This window comes from Balaenoptera physalus (genome assembly GCF_965194825.1).
Source record: "Balaenoptera physalus genome assembly, chromosome: 3".
Lineage (NCBI taxonomy): Eukaryota > Metazoa > Chordata > Mammalia > Artiodactyla > Balaenopteridae > Balaenoptera > Balaenoptera physalus.
In genome coordinates, this window is record NC_138890.1 from 102,246,092 (window position 1) to 102,264,935 (window position 18,844).

Sequence of the window (18,844 nt, forward strand, 5' to 3'; positions counted from 1 at the left end):
AGATAGTAAGCAGGTACATCATCTGAGGGCACTGGAGAAAGCATGGTGAGGGAGGTTAGGTGGACAGAAAAGGCCTACCTGATTTCTGGGGAGAGATGATAGCAGCCCTGTGGAAGGACCATATCCATGGAGGGGAGAAAAGGTAGCTGCCACTGACTCTGGCTCTTCCGCCCTTCTGGTCCTCTGGTCTCCATCTCGCCAACTACTTTCACACTCAGATAAACTGTCTTATCTTGTTATAGTTACTTAATGTTTAAAATCTTACTCTTACTCTGGAAGAAAAAAAATAATAGGTATTTTTTTTCTCTCCATTTCAACCCCATCAAAAATTTTAATAACAAGATGAGCCTGCATACAGATGGTATATGTTTTTACTGTTCAAAGTACTTGATATTTAATTTTGTCAGACTGGGAGCATGAAGTACAATGAAGGAAAGAGCAGATTAATTGTGTATAAGCTAAGGTGAAAAGACATTATAACAAAAATGGAATAGGTGAACAGAATTAGGAAGGGGAAACAAAAATATCAGGTGACAGCATCAAATATTTGTATTCTTAAATCATCAATATGATTTATAGAAATATTTAATTTTCCCTGTTATCCTATACATCATTTATTGTAGAACTGTAGTAATAATTTTTAATGCTGTTGATAGTGTGATTTTGCTCATGGCTGATTTCTCTTAGCATGATTTTCAGAATTTCAGCATTCTTTACTGATTTGGATTTGGATTTTTTTTTAACCATTCTTTTAAATGTCCAAGTCAATGAAATATTGTATATATGAAAACAGAATTAATCAAATGAGTTTATTTATATAAGAGTGTAATAGTATATTACTGAGAAATAGACCCCATGTGATACAAATGAAAGAACACAAGACATAAAGTCATGGTCAAGTCAGAGCTGTGTCACTTTACATGGCCACAGATATAGAGTCATATCTGTGTGGCCTTTAACCAGTTTCCCAGCTTCAGTTTCCTCCTCTGAAATGGGGAAAATGATACAAGTTTTAAATACATTTCAATATTATTTCAGAGTGAAGTGAGATTGACTGTGTATTCATTTTGAAATGTATGAAGTGCTACTCAGATAGAAACAAATATTATACACACAAAGAGAAACAAACAATATTTTAATTATAATTTTACCATACATTAATTAAGCCATGAAACTTTAGGACGTTGATGTCTGGGTTATCAAAATTTTTTTTCACTTTTATTTAACTCAATACCATACTGCCATACTGAAGACATTATAACAAAAAAAAAAATGCCATCTTTCTTTTTTGAAAGATTGGTATTGAGATCACAAGCTCTTACCATTTTTAGAAATTAAGATCCCTCTAAGAATCTAATGAAAGCTAAGCATCCTCTGCCAGAAAAATATTCATATCACATACAGACAGAATTTTGCAAAGAATTTCAAAGGTGTTCATATCAATGGATCCTAATAAAAACCACATCTCCACCTTAGATTGACGTATAGTAGGACTTCGGTCATATGGCTTCTTTCCTTTCAGATTTCTGGGTTTTCCAGACTATCACGGTCTTCTACTGTGGACTTTTAAAGAAGTTGTTCTCCTGCCCAGCTGTGCCTCCACCCATTCCTTGCTTTAGCTGTGTTCCATCTAAGGTCTGTCTCTTAAACAGTCTTGATTCCTGTGTTCAGTCTACCCCCCACTGCCATTCTCCAGCATTTTTCGTCACTGCTCATTCCCAGTGGAAACAGTAAGGGAGAGAATGGGAGCTAGGAACCACACCAACAAATGCAAGAAGCAGAGGCTTTGGACGGAAATGGCAGTTGCAAGAAGTTCCAGTACTACCAGTTGCAGCAAGGCCAAACAGAGGAAAACAGTCTGAAAAACTAAAATGTTAAGATTTTCACCGATTTAAAATTCTACTAATCCTAAACAGTCAAATATTTGAAATTTTTTGTTACTGGGTTCATTTGTAAACAGCTCTTGATTGAGATCCTCTGGAATTTGACCATTCCCCTCCTCTAGTAATATAATATGAAAGTGCTTTTTAAACTGTAAAGAACTGTAGCAATGTAAGGGAGTGTCATGCTGGATTATTAATGTGGTTTGAAGTGATGTGAAGAAAAGTTACAGATCTTCACCATCCATTGTGTGAAATGTCAGCCAGATGAACAAACAGACCAAAGTTTTTTTGCTCTGGTAATCAGTCTATCAACTGTATATTTTTCCAGGTTTGTAGAATTTTAATCCCCAGATTTTCTACTTTTGTACTAAATCCTCAGCGTTTTCAACTCTTAATTTTATATCATTTCACAAATGGTCCTCAATATCTAGTGCCTTCAGACACTACCACCTTAAATTTAAGTCAGCATGTGTCAACAACAACCAAAACAAAATTCAGCACAAATATTTTTAAATGTAGACATATTCTTAGACTACCAGAAGAGTGTGGTGTTCTTATTTAGTAACTTCAACAACAATCTTTCTAGATCTCTTAAGTGTTCCTGTTTAGAAAATGAGAATAAGGACATATAAGTTCTTCATGAGCCAGGTGGATTCACTGTTGTGGAATTTGGGGGTTTATTATCCAATGTCAGTTTAAATTTCTATATTCTAATGCCATTGTAATCCAATAAGAATCTATTTTTAAAATAAAATCAAGAAGCAGATAGTAAACTGCTTAATAATGAATGTGAAGTATCGAATTAGAGTATTATTTTATGCTTTTAAAAATATTATTGGTACTGCCAGGTGAATTTTTGCAGTAATATTATGATGTTCATAACCAACATTGATTTTAAGATTTGCACATTACATAAGCAGAAACCACAAGCCACAAAGATTTAGGGTGCAGGAATGCTGCTGAGGCAGCATTAACAGTGAATTAGATTCCCATTAGGTACTGTTTAGTGAAAGGGGATGTGCATATGCAGGGTTTAAAGAAATTTAGGAGAGAGACATTTTTAGTTCAGAATGCCAACAGGCATCATTTGGTATTAGAAGTGTGGCTTGCATTGTTTTCTGTGTGAGCTTTCATCACCATTCAGAATTCTCCCTTTTTTTAATGCAGTAATGTGTTTTTGATAGATAATAAATTAATAGTAAATGATAGAGAAACTGCTTTTTTTTAGAGGGAGAAAAGACATTTGATGCAAAGAAAGAGTGAAGGCATGGCTATAAAATTCAAGGCTACTAGATACTGTATTGTAACTAATTTTTTTATTAAGCTTTCTTATATTTGTTGTGTCAAATCAGTTACTAGTGTTAGTAGAGTTAGAATGTTTATGATTCTTTTAATCTAGAGCTATTATTTCTCAGTTTCTTTATTTTGCAGACCACTGATGAATTCTTCCGTTTCTTCAAGCCAAGTGGCTCTTTTTTAAGTTTTAGAACGATTTAATTTTATAGAAATAACATTCTATAGAAAGAAGTCAAATGTAATCATTTTTCAGCATAAAAGAAAGCAAAATGACATTGATAATCTTTGAAGAGAAAGATCTTTGTGGTCATTTAAAACACCAAGGAATTACAAGGCCATGGTGAAGAGCAGGCTAGTTAAATTGGAAAAGTCAAAGATATCTTTCTTTACTGATGTGCCATCTACTAAAAATTAGCAGAAGTTAGTCCTAAGTAGCTAACAGTGAACCCCTGGTACAACTCCCTGAAGCACTGAAATAGGATGTGGTGGAAGAAACTTATAAAAGAAGCCCTCAGGGATTCCCCCTTTTTTCCCCTGTGATGCCTTTAATGCTTGAATTGTCAAACCACGTGGAAAATAATAGAGCTGCATAGTTCTAAGACTTAAGTGGTATTGTCTTTCGAAAAGAAAATATTAGGTCTTTTCACACCTCTGGGCAAGAATAAGGCATGTGTTCAGTGTAGAAAAGAGTAAATTTGAACAAGAGATGCATATTGCTTTTTCATTTTTAATATAATATTACTGTTATCTATGACTAAGCAGATTGCACCCAGTAGGGAAAAAAATTGTGGCCAATATTTTATTTTCCTTTTTAAAAACAGATGATTCAACGAGAAGCAGATGTGAAAAGTAAGGTGACTGCTGTGGCGTTGACAGACTCTGTTCACAATGTGTGGCATCAAGAAGCTGGCAAAACGATTCGAGAATGGATGAGAGAGGTGAGATGATTTTTTTCAGTGCTGAGATGAATGAGCACGAGCCTTTATATCTTGAGCAGCCCCACTAACTTATATCACCTCCCACCGCCAAACTCCCTTTCTGGAGGCAGAAAGAGGGAATAGAGAAAACTAGACATGGTTGAAATAATAATAGGAAACCCTTCTGAAGAAAGACTACTTTTTTGAAAGCCCTCCTCCCCTTTTTCTTTTTCTTTTTTCTTTTCTTGGCTTTCTATAGAATATCCCCTTTTTCTTTTTCTTTCTTTTTTTTTTTTTTGGCTTTCTATAGAATATATGTATGCATACAGTATACAGTAGGAACTTTGGGTGAATAAGGTCATGATTTGTTAGGAGGTTATTATTCCCTGATTTTTAATTTTGGTATTTAGCATTGGTACTGCTTAATTACAAGAAACAAGCCCAATATACACTGTCTCATTCTTTTCTTCAGAAGTGGTCAATATGTGCCCCTCTTAAATGGATGGCTCACTGCTGCCAGTAGGGGGAGAAGAAGTGAAAAGCTGAAATAGTGTTTTGCAGACCCTTGAGCTAGGAGAAACCCAGGGGCTGGTCGTGGTCCAGCCTCAGGCTAAGAAAGCTTTTTCACACTTCCTAAGGGCTTGTGAACCTGAGAATTTACAAGGACTCATTGAACATGCTCCCATTTTTCAAAAAACTTTCAGCTCATTATTTCCTTGATTCCTATTACAGATATATAGCTGAAATTTCTTTTTTATTTTTATTTATCTTCCTGATATTATAAGCAATTGACATTAGCCATGCCACGCTTTAGCAATTGTTTAATCAAATCAGTACTTATATTTATATATATGAATGAGCTGGTTGACCTTCCTGATTTTCTTCCAGTTTTTTTTTTTTTTTAATAGAATACCCAGGTATTTATTCAGCTGACCTCTCACCATAGGTACAGTAACTTCTGCCAGTACTCATGGTGCACCATAAGGACCAGAGAGCTAATGTTTGAAAAGAGTTCTGAATAAACAGAAGGACTAGGCTATATAATCCCATAGTGGTGTTATAGTATCACCAATCTGTTTTCACTGTTGTTATTCTCCATTAGAAAAAGTATTTTCATCATGCAGAAGTCCAAAATATTTTTACTCCACTCCTCATAATAAACATATAAAGGTGGGGTTTTTTAAATCTATTCTAACACCCAGGTGTTTTCTGACCACATTGTTTTTCTCCTTTCTCCTTTCACAATTTAGCTACATCCTTAATTTTCATTTCCAAGGACCTAAATTCTTCCAACAGAAATTTTGTGTATTTTATGACTATACTTTCTTATGCAGTTTATCAGTCCAAATGGATACATAAACAGCTCCCAGTATTATATAACTAGTAAGGTTTATAAATGATCTGTTGGTACCTTTTTCCCCCACACACAGCCAATATAGAATTTAGGGCTTATCCCAAACAAGAAGCATCCCTGTTTATCATTTTTTTTCATTGCGAGTTCTTCATGTCTCATTCCAGGTGACAAATATAACAGAATTTATTTAGATTTACTTTTTAAGTATTTCTAAGACTGGATTAGGCATCCCCTAAAAATCAGCATATATTAATCTGTGCATTTTTCCATCTGACTGAAATAGGCAGTAATTGAACTTATCTGAATTTAGTCAAAGCTGTCAATAATCTTTTTGCAGACATAACTTTTATAAGATTTTTGAAAATTTTATAAAATTTGATAAATGACCTAGTTCTTTCAATTCCCTCGATTATGCCTTAGGCATAAAGAAGTGTGAAGAGTTTTGTGTTATGACGTACCAAAATTCAAACCCCAGGTCAATCACTTACCTAGCTGTGTAGTCCTGGGCAAGTTTTTTAATATCTTTGAGATTCAATTTTCTCATCTATAAAATATAATACCTATCTTGTAAACATGGTTGGGAAAAAATACATGTAAGGAAACAGCACAGTTGTTGGCACTTTAAAGAAGTTCAGTAAAGCACAGCTATTATTACTGTTACCTTTTCACCCCCAAATAATATAAGATAGATGAACACTGTTCTTTTGTTTCATATATGATTTGCGTATTCAAAATATCTTACAAAAGAGAAGTAATTCAGAACAAGGAGTTAGGAGAACTGAGTACTGATAATGATTCTGGCTTAGTCACTCACTAGGTAAAACAGTAGTTAAGGAGCTAGCGTGAACTACCTGGGTCTACCAGGTACTCTGCCAAGGCTTACTGTCTTGAGAAAGCCACTCTGCCTTTCTGGGCCTGTTTCATAATTGTGAACTAGACATAATAATTCCAATCTCATCTATTTCATGAATTATTGTGAGAATCAAAGGTGATAACCAAGAGGAAAACCCCTTGAAAACCAAATGGTACTACATAAAGAAATCAAGTGTATTATTGTAGAAAACACTATAAGATCCCAGAGATAAAAAGGATTAGATCGTTGTTGATGGGGCTTTGAAATCATCCCTGCTCAGAGCTCTCCACTGAAACAAGAGCAAAAAGAGGGACTATAGAAGTCTCTTTCAGATATCCTTACAGGAACTCACCTGAATGTGTGATCCCCTAGTGGAGAATTCAGTGGGGTTTAGCAAGGTTGGAGTCCAGGATTTCCCAGCACTCAGGATGAAACTCCGTCCCCTCTTCTTTCTCCTTTTCAGTCCCTGTGCACTCTGCAAGACTCCGTGAAATACTGAAGAGCAAGCAAGCCTGGATTCAGCGATTAGAAAGGGCAGTTGTCTCGAGCACAGGTGTTGGGAGAAGCTGTGGCAGGGCAACCTTTGTGCCCTCCGCCGCCCACTGCCCTACCACCTCTGACTCCAGCTCCATTTAAAGTCAGCTCAAAAACTGAGAGAGTTTGCAGATATCCCTGCCAAGAAAAACACCTCAGCTGAACCGGAACGTTATCCATAAAAACACCAGTCTGGTTGTAGATGAAGCCTCAGTGCTTTTGGCCTCTTGATGATTGGCTCCATTATTTCACCAAACACTGCTTTAAAATGTGGAAGTAAGATAATGGTACAAATTGCCTAGTCATTCCTGTTGCACTACAAATTAGTAAAGCTGTTTGTTGTTTTACAAACATGTTTACATTAATATGGTAAAGTTGCTGATGTTAAGTATTCATTTACTATAGAAAGCTGATTTTTTTAAATTCTTCTAATTAGCACAGTGAAAGAAGGTTAGGTACTGTATTCTTGTATTAATTGTATAACTTTAAAATAACAATTTCGTTTAAAGAAAGAAGGTCAAAGAGGGCTACTTATGGCAATGATTCCAAGCGAAATCTCCTCCCAACCAAAAGACCAAGCATACCTACTAGGCCAGCCTTGTGAGAAGAGGTAGAAAGTAACCAAAGGCAGCTCCTGAAAGGAACTTCTTACCTCAGGCTCCAGGCCTGTAAAGGCTGAGTGCACAAGGATGAACCCACTTAGCATAAGGAGGACATTATGCTAAGTGAAATAAGCTAGACACAGAAGGAAAAATACTACACGATCTCACTTATATGTGGAATCTTAGAAAGTCGAGTACACAGAAGCAGAGAGTAGGATTGTGGTTACCAGTGTCAGGAAGGTGGGGAAACAGGGAGATGTTGGTCAAAGATTGCAGTGGTATAGAATGCACAAGTCTAGAGACCTAATGTACAGCATGATGACTATATTTAATAATACTGTTTTGAATACTGGAAATTTGCTAAGAGAATGGATTTCAGGTTCTTTCACCACACACACTGAAAAATGCTAGCTATGTAAAGGAGAACATGTCAGTTGGCTTGACTGTAGTTATTTCACTATGTATATGTATATTAAATCATCATGTTGTACAACTTAAATATATAGTTTTTATTAAAAAGAAAAAAAAAAAGGCTGAGTGGGTGAATGTCATTTCCTGACGTACCCCTGGCCTCTGAAAGTCTCCAGCCAAGCCAGATGTTTAGTTCTACATAATAGTCATGAACCCTTAACCATCACCATTCAGTTCTGAGTGTCAGTCCTGGAAACACAACCTGATAAATAGTAGTTGTTCTTGTCTGAGGACACAATGCCTTCCATATTAAGCATCAACCTCTAGACACTGATGATTTATAACTCATAAAAATGAATAAAAATCTACGCTCAACCAGGGCAACATGCATCTCCAAATACTTCCAAATATCTTGCACAGGAATACCTAGTACCTACTTTTCTCTTTAAACATAATATATTAAGTGTAAACTTTTTATAAAATTTTTTAATTCATTTCATATCTACACTGAAATATTGTCAACCTTGGTTTAATAGTCACTCAGCACTCTTTTGGCCTATAGGCATTTCTAGTTTATACTAATAGCTCCCAAACTTTTGGATTTCACGAAAAAGGCAATTTACAACCACAAAAACCTGTAAAGTCATAATTTCAGAGTAAAAGACCTATAAGTTGAAAACACTTAACTTTAAGACATTCACTGTATTGCCTTTTTTTCTCTTATTCCCTCAGACCCAGAGAAACTGTAGTTACAGGATCCATCCCAATCCGCTGGCTCTGGCCAGGGGCTTCTTTCTCTCTGCTTGTTGGTCGGGATGAGGCAGGGCTGCATCTGAGGCTCAAGCATGGCTCTGTTGGTACCTCTAGTGCAGCGTGCCTTGTTGTCTGCTCAGGGCAACTGAGAGTAAGATCTCTGAGGCCTGGGAACACACTCCAGCATGACCTGGGTTTAGATAGGGCCTTCCTAGTGAGCTGCTTCTGTCGTCATCCAAGACACTTAGCTAGTGTTCATCTCAGCTGAAGAACTGGGATAGGGTACAAATTGGGGCATTGAGAAGAGGGATAAAATAAGCATTAGAAAAACAGTGAAAAGAGATTTGGTTTCTAAACTATAAAAACACATCTCCGAATAGGGGGCTGCATTTGATAAGATGGAATTTCAGATAGATTGAATTCATATGTAATGGCTGTATGTCTTTCTCATATTTCCTTCTTTACATATATTTCCCAGTTTGTTTACATTATTTTGTTTCATTATACTCTATCATATGGCAAACATATTTTTAGCTTGTTTTGTCCTTTTCTCTCTATATTTTTCCCAGTAGGATAGAAATGTCACACAAACATGCACACACCACACGTATATGTCAACTTATGGTATCAAACCTTTACAATTCTATACCAGTACTTTGTCATTGCAGAGAACTTTTGGACATATTTACTTTAATTATAGGATGTTTGTTTTCCATCCTATTTTTATGAGAGATCAAAGCCTAAACATGTGCCTAGATAAAAACTGAAATTTCAGGATCATAAAATGTAAACCTGTATTTTGTTTTAAATGTTTGAGTTAAAGGTGACCTGGATAAAATCCATTTTGTTTGGCTTTTAAAGTCAATGACGAGTTAGAAAATGACTAATCGCCTTAATACTATAATGTACCATCACTGTTACTAATACTGGAAATATCCTATAAGACATAGTTTTACACATGTGAAGTATAAGTGAACAGTATTAAGACTGACATATCACCTGGGTAATAGCCGACTTTCATCAGATTTGGAGGTACTACTAGGATGAATAATAATTAAAATATATACCTAATCGCTGCCTGTCTGTCGGTAGAGCTAATTGCTGTCATTGAAAAGACTAAATTGTTTAAGAAAAAGAGAGAGAAAGAGAAAGTCATTCTTCATTGAAGCTATCTCCCTGTATCATTGGAAGCCTATTTTTAGTACCTATAGAAGTCATGATTTTTGAATTTATTAGGGTTTGTGATGAATGATAAAACAAATCATCCATTTACATATCTTGACACTGCTTTGGAGAATACTCATTTCTTACAAGCAAGTGTCACACTGTATATAAAAGCTGGCTAATTGTGTGCTAATCTTCTGCATTATCTAGAACTCTCTGAGGTGGTATTCTATCAATAGTAATATTAATTTTATTTATTTCAAATGTACGAAATATCTTCCAAAACCCTATTTCTTTTATAATTTCTTCTCCCTTACATTGTATAATTTTACATTCAGCTGGTAATTAAGATTAGGAGTGAAAATTATAGAATACATATCCACTTTAAACCATCAAGCTTTTATAATACATGAAGATAGTAATATTTTATCCATTTTAAATGTAAAAAGAGAGAAAGCAGTTAAGAACATTACTAGATGTTGTGTTTGTTTTCATGTTTTTTTTTTCCACACAGTTCAATAGTTTCATTGATCTACTGTTTCTTACAAAAATCTGCCATGCTTTGTGAACTTCACTTTCTAATCTCATACAGCAACCCTTCCTTTATGTTATTCCTGCTCTCCCTGGTCCCAGAACAGTAGGGTTGCCTTGACAAATCTATTCAAAAGCCATTCCTCGGCCTTTATTGGTGGGGACTGGGGCCTTTGAAATTCTCTCCTCACTGCAACACAGCTGACATCTTCTTCCAGACAGAATGAATTAAGGAAATACAATAAGACACTTGATCTACCAGTCAAGGATCTTTCCACAGTGAGGACGGATTCCATGGTGCACAACCAGGACAGCAAGCATCTAAAAATACACAATACATGCTTGTTTACCAGAATAGCAATCAGCGATTTTTCCAACATGATTGATAGGATGATTTCTTTTAAAATAAAATCTGTCTGGAAATTCATTGTGTGTGTGTGTGTCTGCGTGTGTGTGTGTCTGCGTATGTTGGAAATTTTTTTAAAGCCATATGAGGTTAATCACATTTTTAAAGCCAGACTTCAAATACATACTTAAAATATATGGAAGGAATATAGATTATTTTTATTTCATCTGTCTGAGTTGTAAATCATCATTATCTTAGAGGTTTATCCTTAATATTGAAGCATTTGTGTCCTCAGACACACAGCTACAATTCACCAGGTTGTGTTTCTTTTGAACGGTTCGATACAGCCTCCATTGAACCAAGTTGAAGTAAAAATTAAAAGGTAGTATATTTATATGGGCCAGATTTTGAGGAGTAATTGCAGAATTTATTTCCTCTAGTATTACAAAGACAAAGACTATAGTTTTAAAATATCACTATTCCTTCACATGTTCAAATTAATATTTATTTCCATCTAAAAGTTAAAAATAGATACCCTTTTCAATTTCCTTTAATTAAAATCCTAGCCTTCTCTTATGAGTATATTGCATCATAGTTCACAGAAGGTTACATGTCTTCTTAATATCAGGACAGATAACTTGCTGAATTGTAGAAGATGAACTTTTTTCCACAGTCATATTGGTCATGAATAATTACTGACTGTTTACATAAGAGAATTTTTTACAAAGTATGGAAAATAGAGTATACTTATAGTGGTTGATTGTATAGGATAAATTAATCTCTACAGCCTAACAAGTTGGTTTTGCCTTAAATTATGTTTCAACAGAACATTGTCTCTATTACATTGCAGAACTGTTGTAATTGGGTCTCTAGCTCAGAACCATTAGACACATCAGTGGAGTCCATGCTGCCTGACTGTCCCCGAGTCTCAGCAGGTATGTGTTTGATGAGAGATGTATAGAATGCTTTTTATTAAGGTGAAAAAATATGCTAATGAAATGTGGAGTTCTATTTTGTGAATTAAGCGTGTTGTTCTGCCTTGAATCTTTGAATGAATTATTGGTAACATACAGCATGGGTCTGACCCACTACCAGAAATGCATTAAGTAGCTGAAGATGCTTACCATCAAACTCCGTAAAGATGAAGAGGTGAAACAACGTGAGAGTAATATAGACGGTTGCTGTTGAAGCTTAGGGAGATTAGTTGTACATAAATTGAAAATTAGGACAAGGACTGGATTGCTGTACAGAATCTCAGAGTATTTGTCTCAGAGTATTTCTATCCTACTGGGAATTGGATTCAGTGATCCAATAGGCAGCCAAGACTGTGAGTTCAGAGAAGAGACATTGCTGTGGCCTAGAGTCTAGAGAAGTTTTTCATGTAAAAGATTTTGGCTGGACCTTGTGTGTTAAATTGGACTTGGATTATAGGAAGACATGCAGGGTGATATTCTAGGCAAAAGAAACAGAGCGGTGTAAGGAGTAAGGGCTGGAATGGATCAGAAGACATTCATAGGGGGCTAAGACAAGACTGGCCTGTCCACTGAAAGAAAAGAGGTAGCGGGGTGAGCGCCTGAGGAAGCAGGCGCGCTCCAGACAGTTTAAGAGTGGCATTGATTTCCATCCTAAAAGGTGTGTTACTTTAGTCTCTAATCTCTAGGTAAGAGGAAAGAGTGACATTTTTCATTACTTTCTGATTTTGGCTTTCACAATTTTGATGGTAAACACAAACTGAGCAGTGGTGTCTGGTTATGTTACAGAACAGAAATGGGTTTGCTTTGGTCACAGATGCCAGAGAATGAGTAGAAGTTTTGAACATGAACTACCTCATATAACAACCATAAGAGATAGCTAATCGCTAAGCAAAGTTGCATACATGTTTACATATTTGAAGGAAATAATTTGGAGAACAGTTCAACTACTAGGTAAAGAACTATTATTATAATTAAATTTCACCATCATTAATACCTAAACTTGAACTGAGCTTCACTATCATTATAACTAAACCTTTCAGGTCTGTCAATCAGGGTTCAGTCAGAGCAACAGACTACTAGGTGATATATGTGCTACAGTGTGTGTGTGTGTGTGTGTGTGTGTGTGTGTGTGGTGTACATTAATTACAATATATTGTCTTTATTATCAGTGATTATGTTCTATAAAGTCTCTGAGAACACTGAATTAGTGAATACTGAATCATTACTCCTAGGGAAAATACAGGGTTAGGTTCCTGCAAGCTTCTGGTCACATTTTCATCGACCAATCAATATATAACTTTGTTTTATGAGTGTTTCAGTTTAAAGACGCCTTATTTAATATATATTGTTCATTCACTAACACTGAACTCACAGTCAACAGCACTGTAACTCATGCCCTAATGGGACTTATTTTCTCCATAAGACACATCACTGTCTTAACACTTCAGCACTATACTTGGACGCCATTTCAGAGAACAAAATCACCAACAAAAGCACAAAAATGTGAAAAACATGGCACTAAATAGTCTGCAAAAAGGACACTTGTTTACAGTACAAGAACTGGAACAAGAAGGCAAAGCATGGCCTTGTTTCACCTTAGTTAGGAATGTGTGTGTTGAGCAACTCAAAGTTTTCACCATGCTGCACATGTGCATATCCACAAATGACCACAAAACACCATGAGTATTGATTTGGGGGTTTACAAATAAATTTTAATAAGTAGGTGAATTCAGAAATATGGAATTCACAAATAATGGGGATTGACTATATATAGTAAAGGGTTTATTACAGAGATTTGACCTGGGATTTGATCAGAGCTGGTTAAGCAGTCTCTATAAGAATGTCAACTTGGCAAGCGATGCTGGAGCTGAGTCTACAGAGCAGACAGTTGTTAAGGGAAGATGTTATGTAAAGGGGTGGAGAGCAAGAATGAGCTGGAACCCATAAGCATGAGCTGGAGCCCATGAAGATGGACTTAAACCCATGTCAGTTCTTGTGGCTTCTGTCCTTGATGGTGTGGGTGTCCTGTAGAAGCCAGTGCCCTTTGTCCTGGTAACCACTGCCTTGTGCCACCAAGTGAGCCAGCAGATAAACAACGTGTGTGAGCTTGAAATTGCTGTTGCTTCACTTTAACTCTCCAAATTTCTCTCAGAAGTCTCCCTTTTGTACCATTCTAACTAGAGACACACAGTTTGAAAACGAATTCTGGGAAATGTAGTTCAACCTAGCCAAATTGCCACATTACAGAGCCTCCACAGTTCACCCTTTGTCAACTTGGCACTCATATACATCTCCTTAAACCAGACAATCTCCGGCACTCATATACATCTCCTTAAACCAGACAATCTCCAAATAAAGCCATTAATGAAGTCTTGCTTCCATCTAACATGATACAACTATCCCGTGTACAATCAAAAACACATTAAAAAGGAGGATACAGAGCCCATTTTTTGTCCTTGGCTGATAGTTCATTCTTCTCATCTTTGGTATCCTATAATTTAAATACTGAGAGATAAAGCTAATTACTATTGACACATCTTACATGAGATGTTAAGGGAATAAGAGAGAAGAAAACAAAAATATTTAGTATATATATTCATATCAAAATGAGGAAATACTCATAACTATTACATTCCTCATTTTTGCAACTGGTCATGTAGTTGTAGCTGGTATGTATAACTACCTTCATTCCATATTCTCTTTGCTTTCAGCAAGCACCTGAACTGGTCATGGTCTCTCGCCTGGTGGGATGACCTGTATCTTCATTCCTGAAGGGTCTGGGCTATTAGCAATCCTGCCTGACTTACATTATTGTAGTTTTCTATTGACACGAATCACAGAAAACATTAACAGATGACCTAGAGAATTTCCTGCACTACAGACACTCCTATTTACCCCCATTGTGTAGTAGCAACTCAATTTTTCCTTAGTAATCAGGATCAATCACCCTAGCCAATATAGTAACACTCTCTGTTGCTTGTTAATCCAGTGGTATAAGGATTCCAAAGTGGCAAGATGGCAGTTTCAGCTTTCAGTTCAGTGGAATCGTTGTGACACCTCATGGAAGCATTCCTCCCTATGGAACCTTTAGACCAACAGAGCCTAAAGTAATGGGAATGGGAAGCAGTAGTTTTGCTAGTAGATCACTAAGGGTAATGAGAAAAGAAGCCAGCCCTATTTCTACTCCTCATTCCTAGATCTGGGAGAAACATCACAGTGTATTAAAGGCTGACTTAGAGCACATAACGCATCTGGGAGGACATTTTCTCAGCTCTACAAGGTGTTGTCACCTAACCAGGCACTGTAACTGAGTGTTCAAAAAGTCATGCCACCATTCTGTCAAGCCTACTGCTTAAGGATAATGGGGAACATGGCAATACCAGTGAAGGCTGGCAGATCTCAGGCTCTTTCTTGCCCTCTTGCTTGCTCCCTCTGATGGAAGCCAGCTGCCATGTTGTGAGCTGCTCATGCAGAGGCCTATGTGGCAAGGAATCGGTGTCTCTGGCTGAGAGCCAGTGAGGATCTGAAGCCTGCCAACAGCCACGAGAGTGACCTTGGAAAAGGATCCCCTCCCAGTTGAGCCTTGAGATGACTGCAACCTCAGCCAACACCTTGACTGTGGCCTTGTGAGAGGCCCTGAGCCAGTCATCCAGCTAAGCCACACTCAGATCCAGGACCCTCAGATGCTGGGACTGATAAATGTGTTTTGTTTTAAACTGTGAATTTTGGAGACGACTTGTTCCACAGCAGTAGATAATTAATACAACAGGCTTACTTCAACTCTGGTGGTCGCTCAAGCCTAAGCAGAAAGAAACCTTAACTTTTTTTGAGACTAAAGCTTTGTAAGGTTCATCTTTTCTCTGATACCTTAGGGTTTAAGAGCAACTCTTTCAAAAAAAAGGCACTAAAAAGCTCTTTGAAGACAATTTATTTCTATCCTTTCTCTTCCACTACCTCATTAGACTTTGTGGTACAGGTTACCAAAGATAAGATATTGTTTCTTCTTTATCACACTCATTTGATCTTATACTAAGTCATCAGCTCTTCTCTGAGCTTATACTTAAGCTAATGCTATTCAGCTCTTCTCTGACCAAATTTTTCGTAGAACAGAACTTGCTACTTTCTGTAACCTTCTATTTCCTGTGGGTGTTTATTCCAACAAATTTGGCTTAAATCAGAAGATTTCATATATGCTCCACAGCATATACAGTTGTCCCCCACTTTATGAAAGCTTACTTTATGCCACTTCACTTTTATGAAAGACCTGCATTAGTACCTGTTTTCATTAACAGAAAGAAATCCAAAGAGGATTTTTGCTTTTAGGAAGAAAGGCGAAAGCAAAAATAGCATTCAGCATTTGTTTTCTGGGAGCTGTCATAGAGGGAGCAAGTACCCTGAGCTGCAAGAGTGACACCACTAAGCTCCTTCTCTGGGAACTACACTCTGCATCTCAACATCAAGTTGCCATAGCTTAACTGTGCATGTCAGCATCTGTGCCTTATATCGATTTATTTTGGGCATCCACTAGCAAGAGTGCCCTAAGGTAGTTGCTTCTTCACTTTACATCATTTTGGCTTACGAAAGGTTTCACAGGAGTTACTCTACTTTCAGATAGTAGGGGAAACCTGCATCCATTTATTCCTCAAATATTTATTGAGCAATTATTATGTTCCAGGTACTGTTCTGGAAGCTGGGGACATAGCAGTGAACAATAGCTTATAATGACTTTTTTTCCCAAAAAAACCTGTTTCCTGGCCCTCTGCCAGTGGGTAGTTTGCTCCTTTTGAATCTGGCATCAACACTAGGTTGCATCAATTGAGAGAACAGTTAGGGCCAGTACCCCCAGCATTTTCCATACCTACTTATAAAAATTGAACAGGTTTTCAATCAAAATCAGCGATTTCCCTCAAAGAGTCCTAAAACAATGTTGAACATTTTTTATGACATGATCAACATTATTATGACATGATAAAAATGGAATTTTAAAGAAGATTAATTTAGTAAATGAATAAAAAACAGGAGCAAGAAGCCGGAGGCAGTAGACTCAGCAGGATGTGACAATAAAGCCAGTATATGTGGTTGATGGTGTGAATTGGAGTGGTGGCAGTAGGAACAGAGAGGATAGGAGAGCTGTAACAAATATGGCTTGGGAAGAATCTACACTCCTTGATGATAAATAGATTGAATGTGGAAGCTAAGGGGAGGGAGAAGACAATGATAAGCTCCGATGAAAAGTAACTGGGATGATGAAAATGTCATTACCAGAAGTACAGGGGAGCTGGAGGGGGAAATCAATTATGGGCAAGAAATGATGAAATTGTTTTATGACCTACTTAATTGAGATAATGATAGTTGAGGTGATGGCAGGAAATTCAAGTAGAAATGGCAAATGTTGCTTAAGTACCTTTGAAAGACTTGAAATTCTCTGATTAATAATCCTGTTACTATAATTTAAACTGTTAAGATTATTTGAAGTTTTCGATGTGTACTGACCACAGGTTAGTAATGGATGTCCAGACTATCCGTTCAATTTAGTGAAGCCTTTTTTTTTTTTCCAGATTTCTAAATTACGGAGTTTTTTTCTTGTTATAATTTGCTTTTTATCTTTTGACTAGACGTTTCATGGTCAAAGCACTGAGATTACCTGTAAAAATACATACTCATTTAATATTGTATTTTTTCCTTTATTACTAAATATATTTCCCTTTACCCCAAGAATAGATCTAATGCTCATAAAAGCTCTATTTTATGAATGTTGTTTACCTATGCATATATATTTTTAAAGCAGGTATAATAAAATTTTAAAATTGTACTTAAAATACACTGATAATTATTTTCAGTACAGTCACATTGTTTTTATTTTTCTTTTGAAAGCAAATGTAATACTTGACAACTCCACACTTAAGAACTGTCAGCATTGTACCTTATATTGTACTTAAAATGAAGTCTGACTTTTCAGTTATTATAACATATAGTGAATGGTGGATATTTGAGGGATCTTGAATACATGCCAAGTGACTGGCTCCCCCACTTCTTTATTTTAATAGTATTTCGTACTAGTGAAAATCAGCCCATTGAAAACATGTTATTCAGAGAAACATATAATAGGTTAATAGGATATATGTTTATTGTATAGCCCACATTTTGGTTGTTTATGTTTGTTATAAAATGGCAACAACAAATATCTGCCTCACTTATCTTATAGAAATGTTATGAAATGTTACAAGGACAATTTTTTAGTATCTGGAGGGATATTTTAAGTTCATCAAGAGGAAGGCACTGTGTAAATATAATGTGGCACTATATATTCTCATTAGTCATTTTAGAATTTAAAACTGTCATTTATTTAAAAACGATTATTGATTATTTTAATCCTGTAGAAATGGAAAAAGCATTTGCAGAAATATTTTCCCTTCCATTTTCTTGTCTCCAATTCTATTTTTAAACAACACATAACTTAGTTATTCATGTTTTCCTATGTCCTCTGTGACGTTGGTAAGGGTCACAAAACCATAATCACAGAAAGACAGAAAATATAATGGAGAAATCAAAAGGAAGACTAATAGTCAAAAGAAAAATGTTCAGTAGGACATAGAAATCAGGAGACAAAGCTGAAAGAAACTAGGGTAGCAGTAAAGATGAAATTAGAAATGATCTTATATGGTGTGTTGCTTCCCCAAAATAGCAAATATAATTTTTGCTTGTGTATGAGCAGACATTTTTCTGGGTGAAAGGAAAGCAAAATATAAATGTTTGAAAGCAGACAAGGTTCTAGAGCACTGATTACCCTCTGACTTCTTACAAGTCTGGACACAGCTTGCTTCGGCCGGCCTATGAGTGACAGTCCACTCTTTGCCAGGGGGGTTCTAACTGGGCCTGGGTGTTGCTAAGTACTGCTGCTCAGGCCCACATACTTTCAGCCCCCTCCGAATGTGCTCCCTCCCTGCCTGTCTGGGTATATGCTTGCAGTCTGCATGCATTCATTCGACAAGAATTCAGTGTGGACCAGACATTGCTGCAGGTGCCAGGGACATAGCAGTGAATTACAGCAGATAATGGTCCCAACGTGGAGCTTACATTCTAGTGGGGGATACAGACAGTAATAAACAAGATAAGTAAGGAGAGTATATATGTAGTATGTTAGATAGTGGTCATTGGTAGGAGAAATAGAAAACTAGAAGAAAGGACCTGAAGTGTGTGTGTGTGGAGGGGAGGGTTTGAATTTT

The 18,844-nt window shown here is 36.5% G+C and overlaps 1 protein-coding gene across 10 annotated transcripts in view; it reads left to right on the forward strand.

Annotated features, from left to right (window-relative positions):
- Nucleotides 1-18,844, forward strand: part of ARB2A (ARB2 cotranscriptional regulator A) — a 432,252-nt gene that overhangs the window by 267,179 nt on the left and 146,229 nt on the right. For 9 of the 10 annotated variants that reach the window (XM_082458182.1, XM_082458183.1, XM_082458180.1 and 6 more), the window contains 2 exons: nucleotides 4,001-4,117; nucleotides 11,495-11,579. In XM_082458182.1, the coding sequence (XP_082314308.1) occupies nucleotides 4,001-4,117; nucleotides 11,495-11,579 (202 nt within the window). Of the gene's footprint in view, nucleotides 1-4,000; nucleotides 4,118-6,766; nucleotides 7,203-11,494; nucleotides 11,580-18,844 lie in introns of those variants that run through there. The other variant, XM_082458189.1, reaches the window with a different exon arrangement.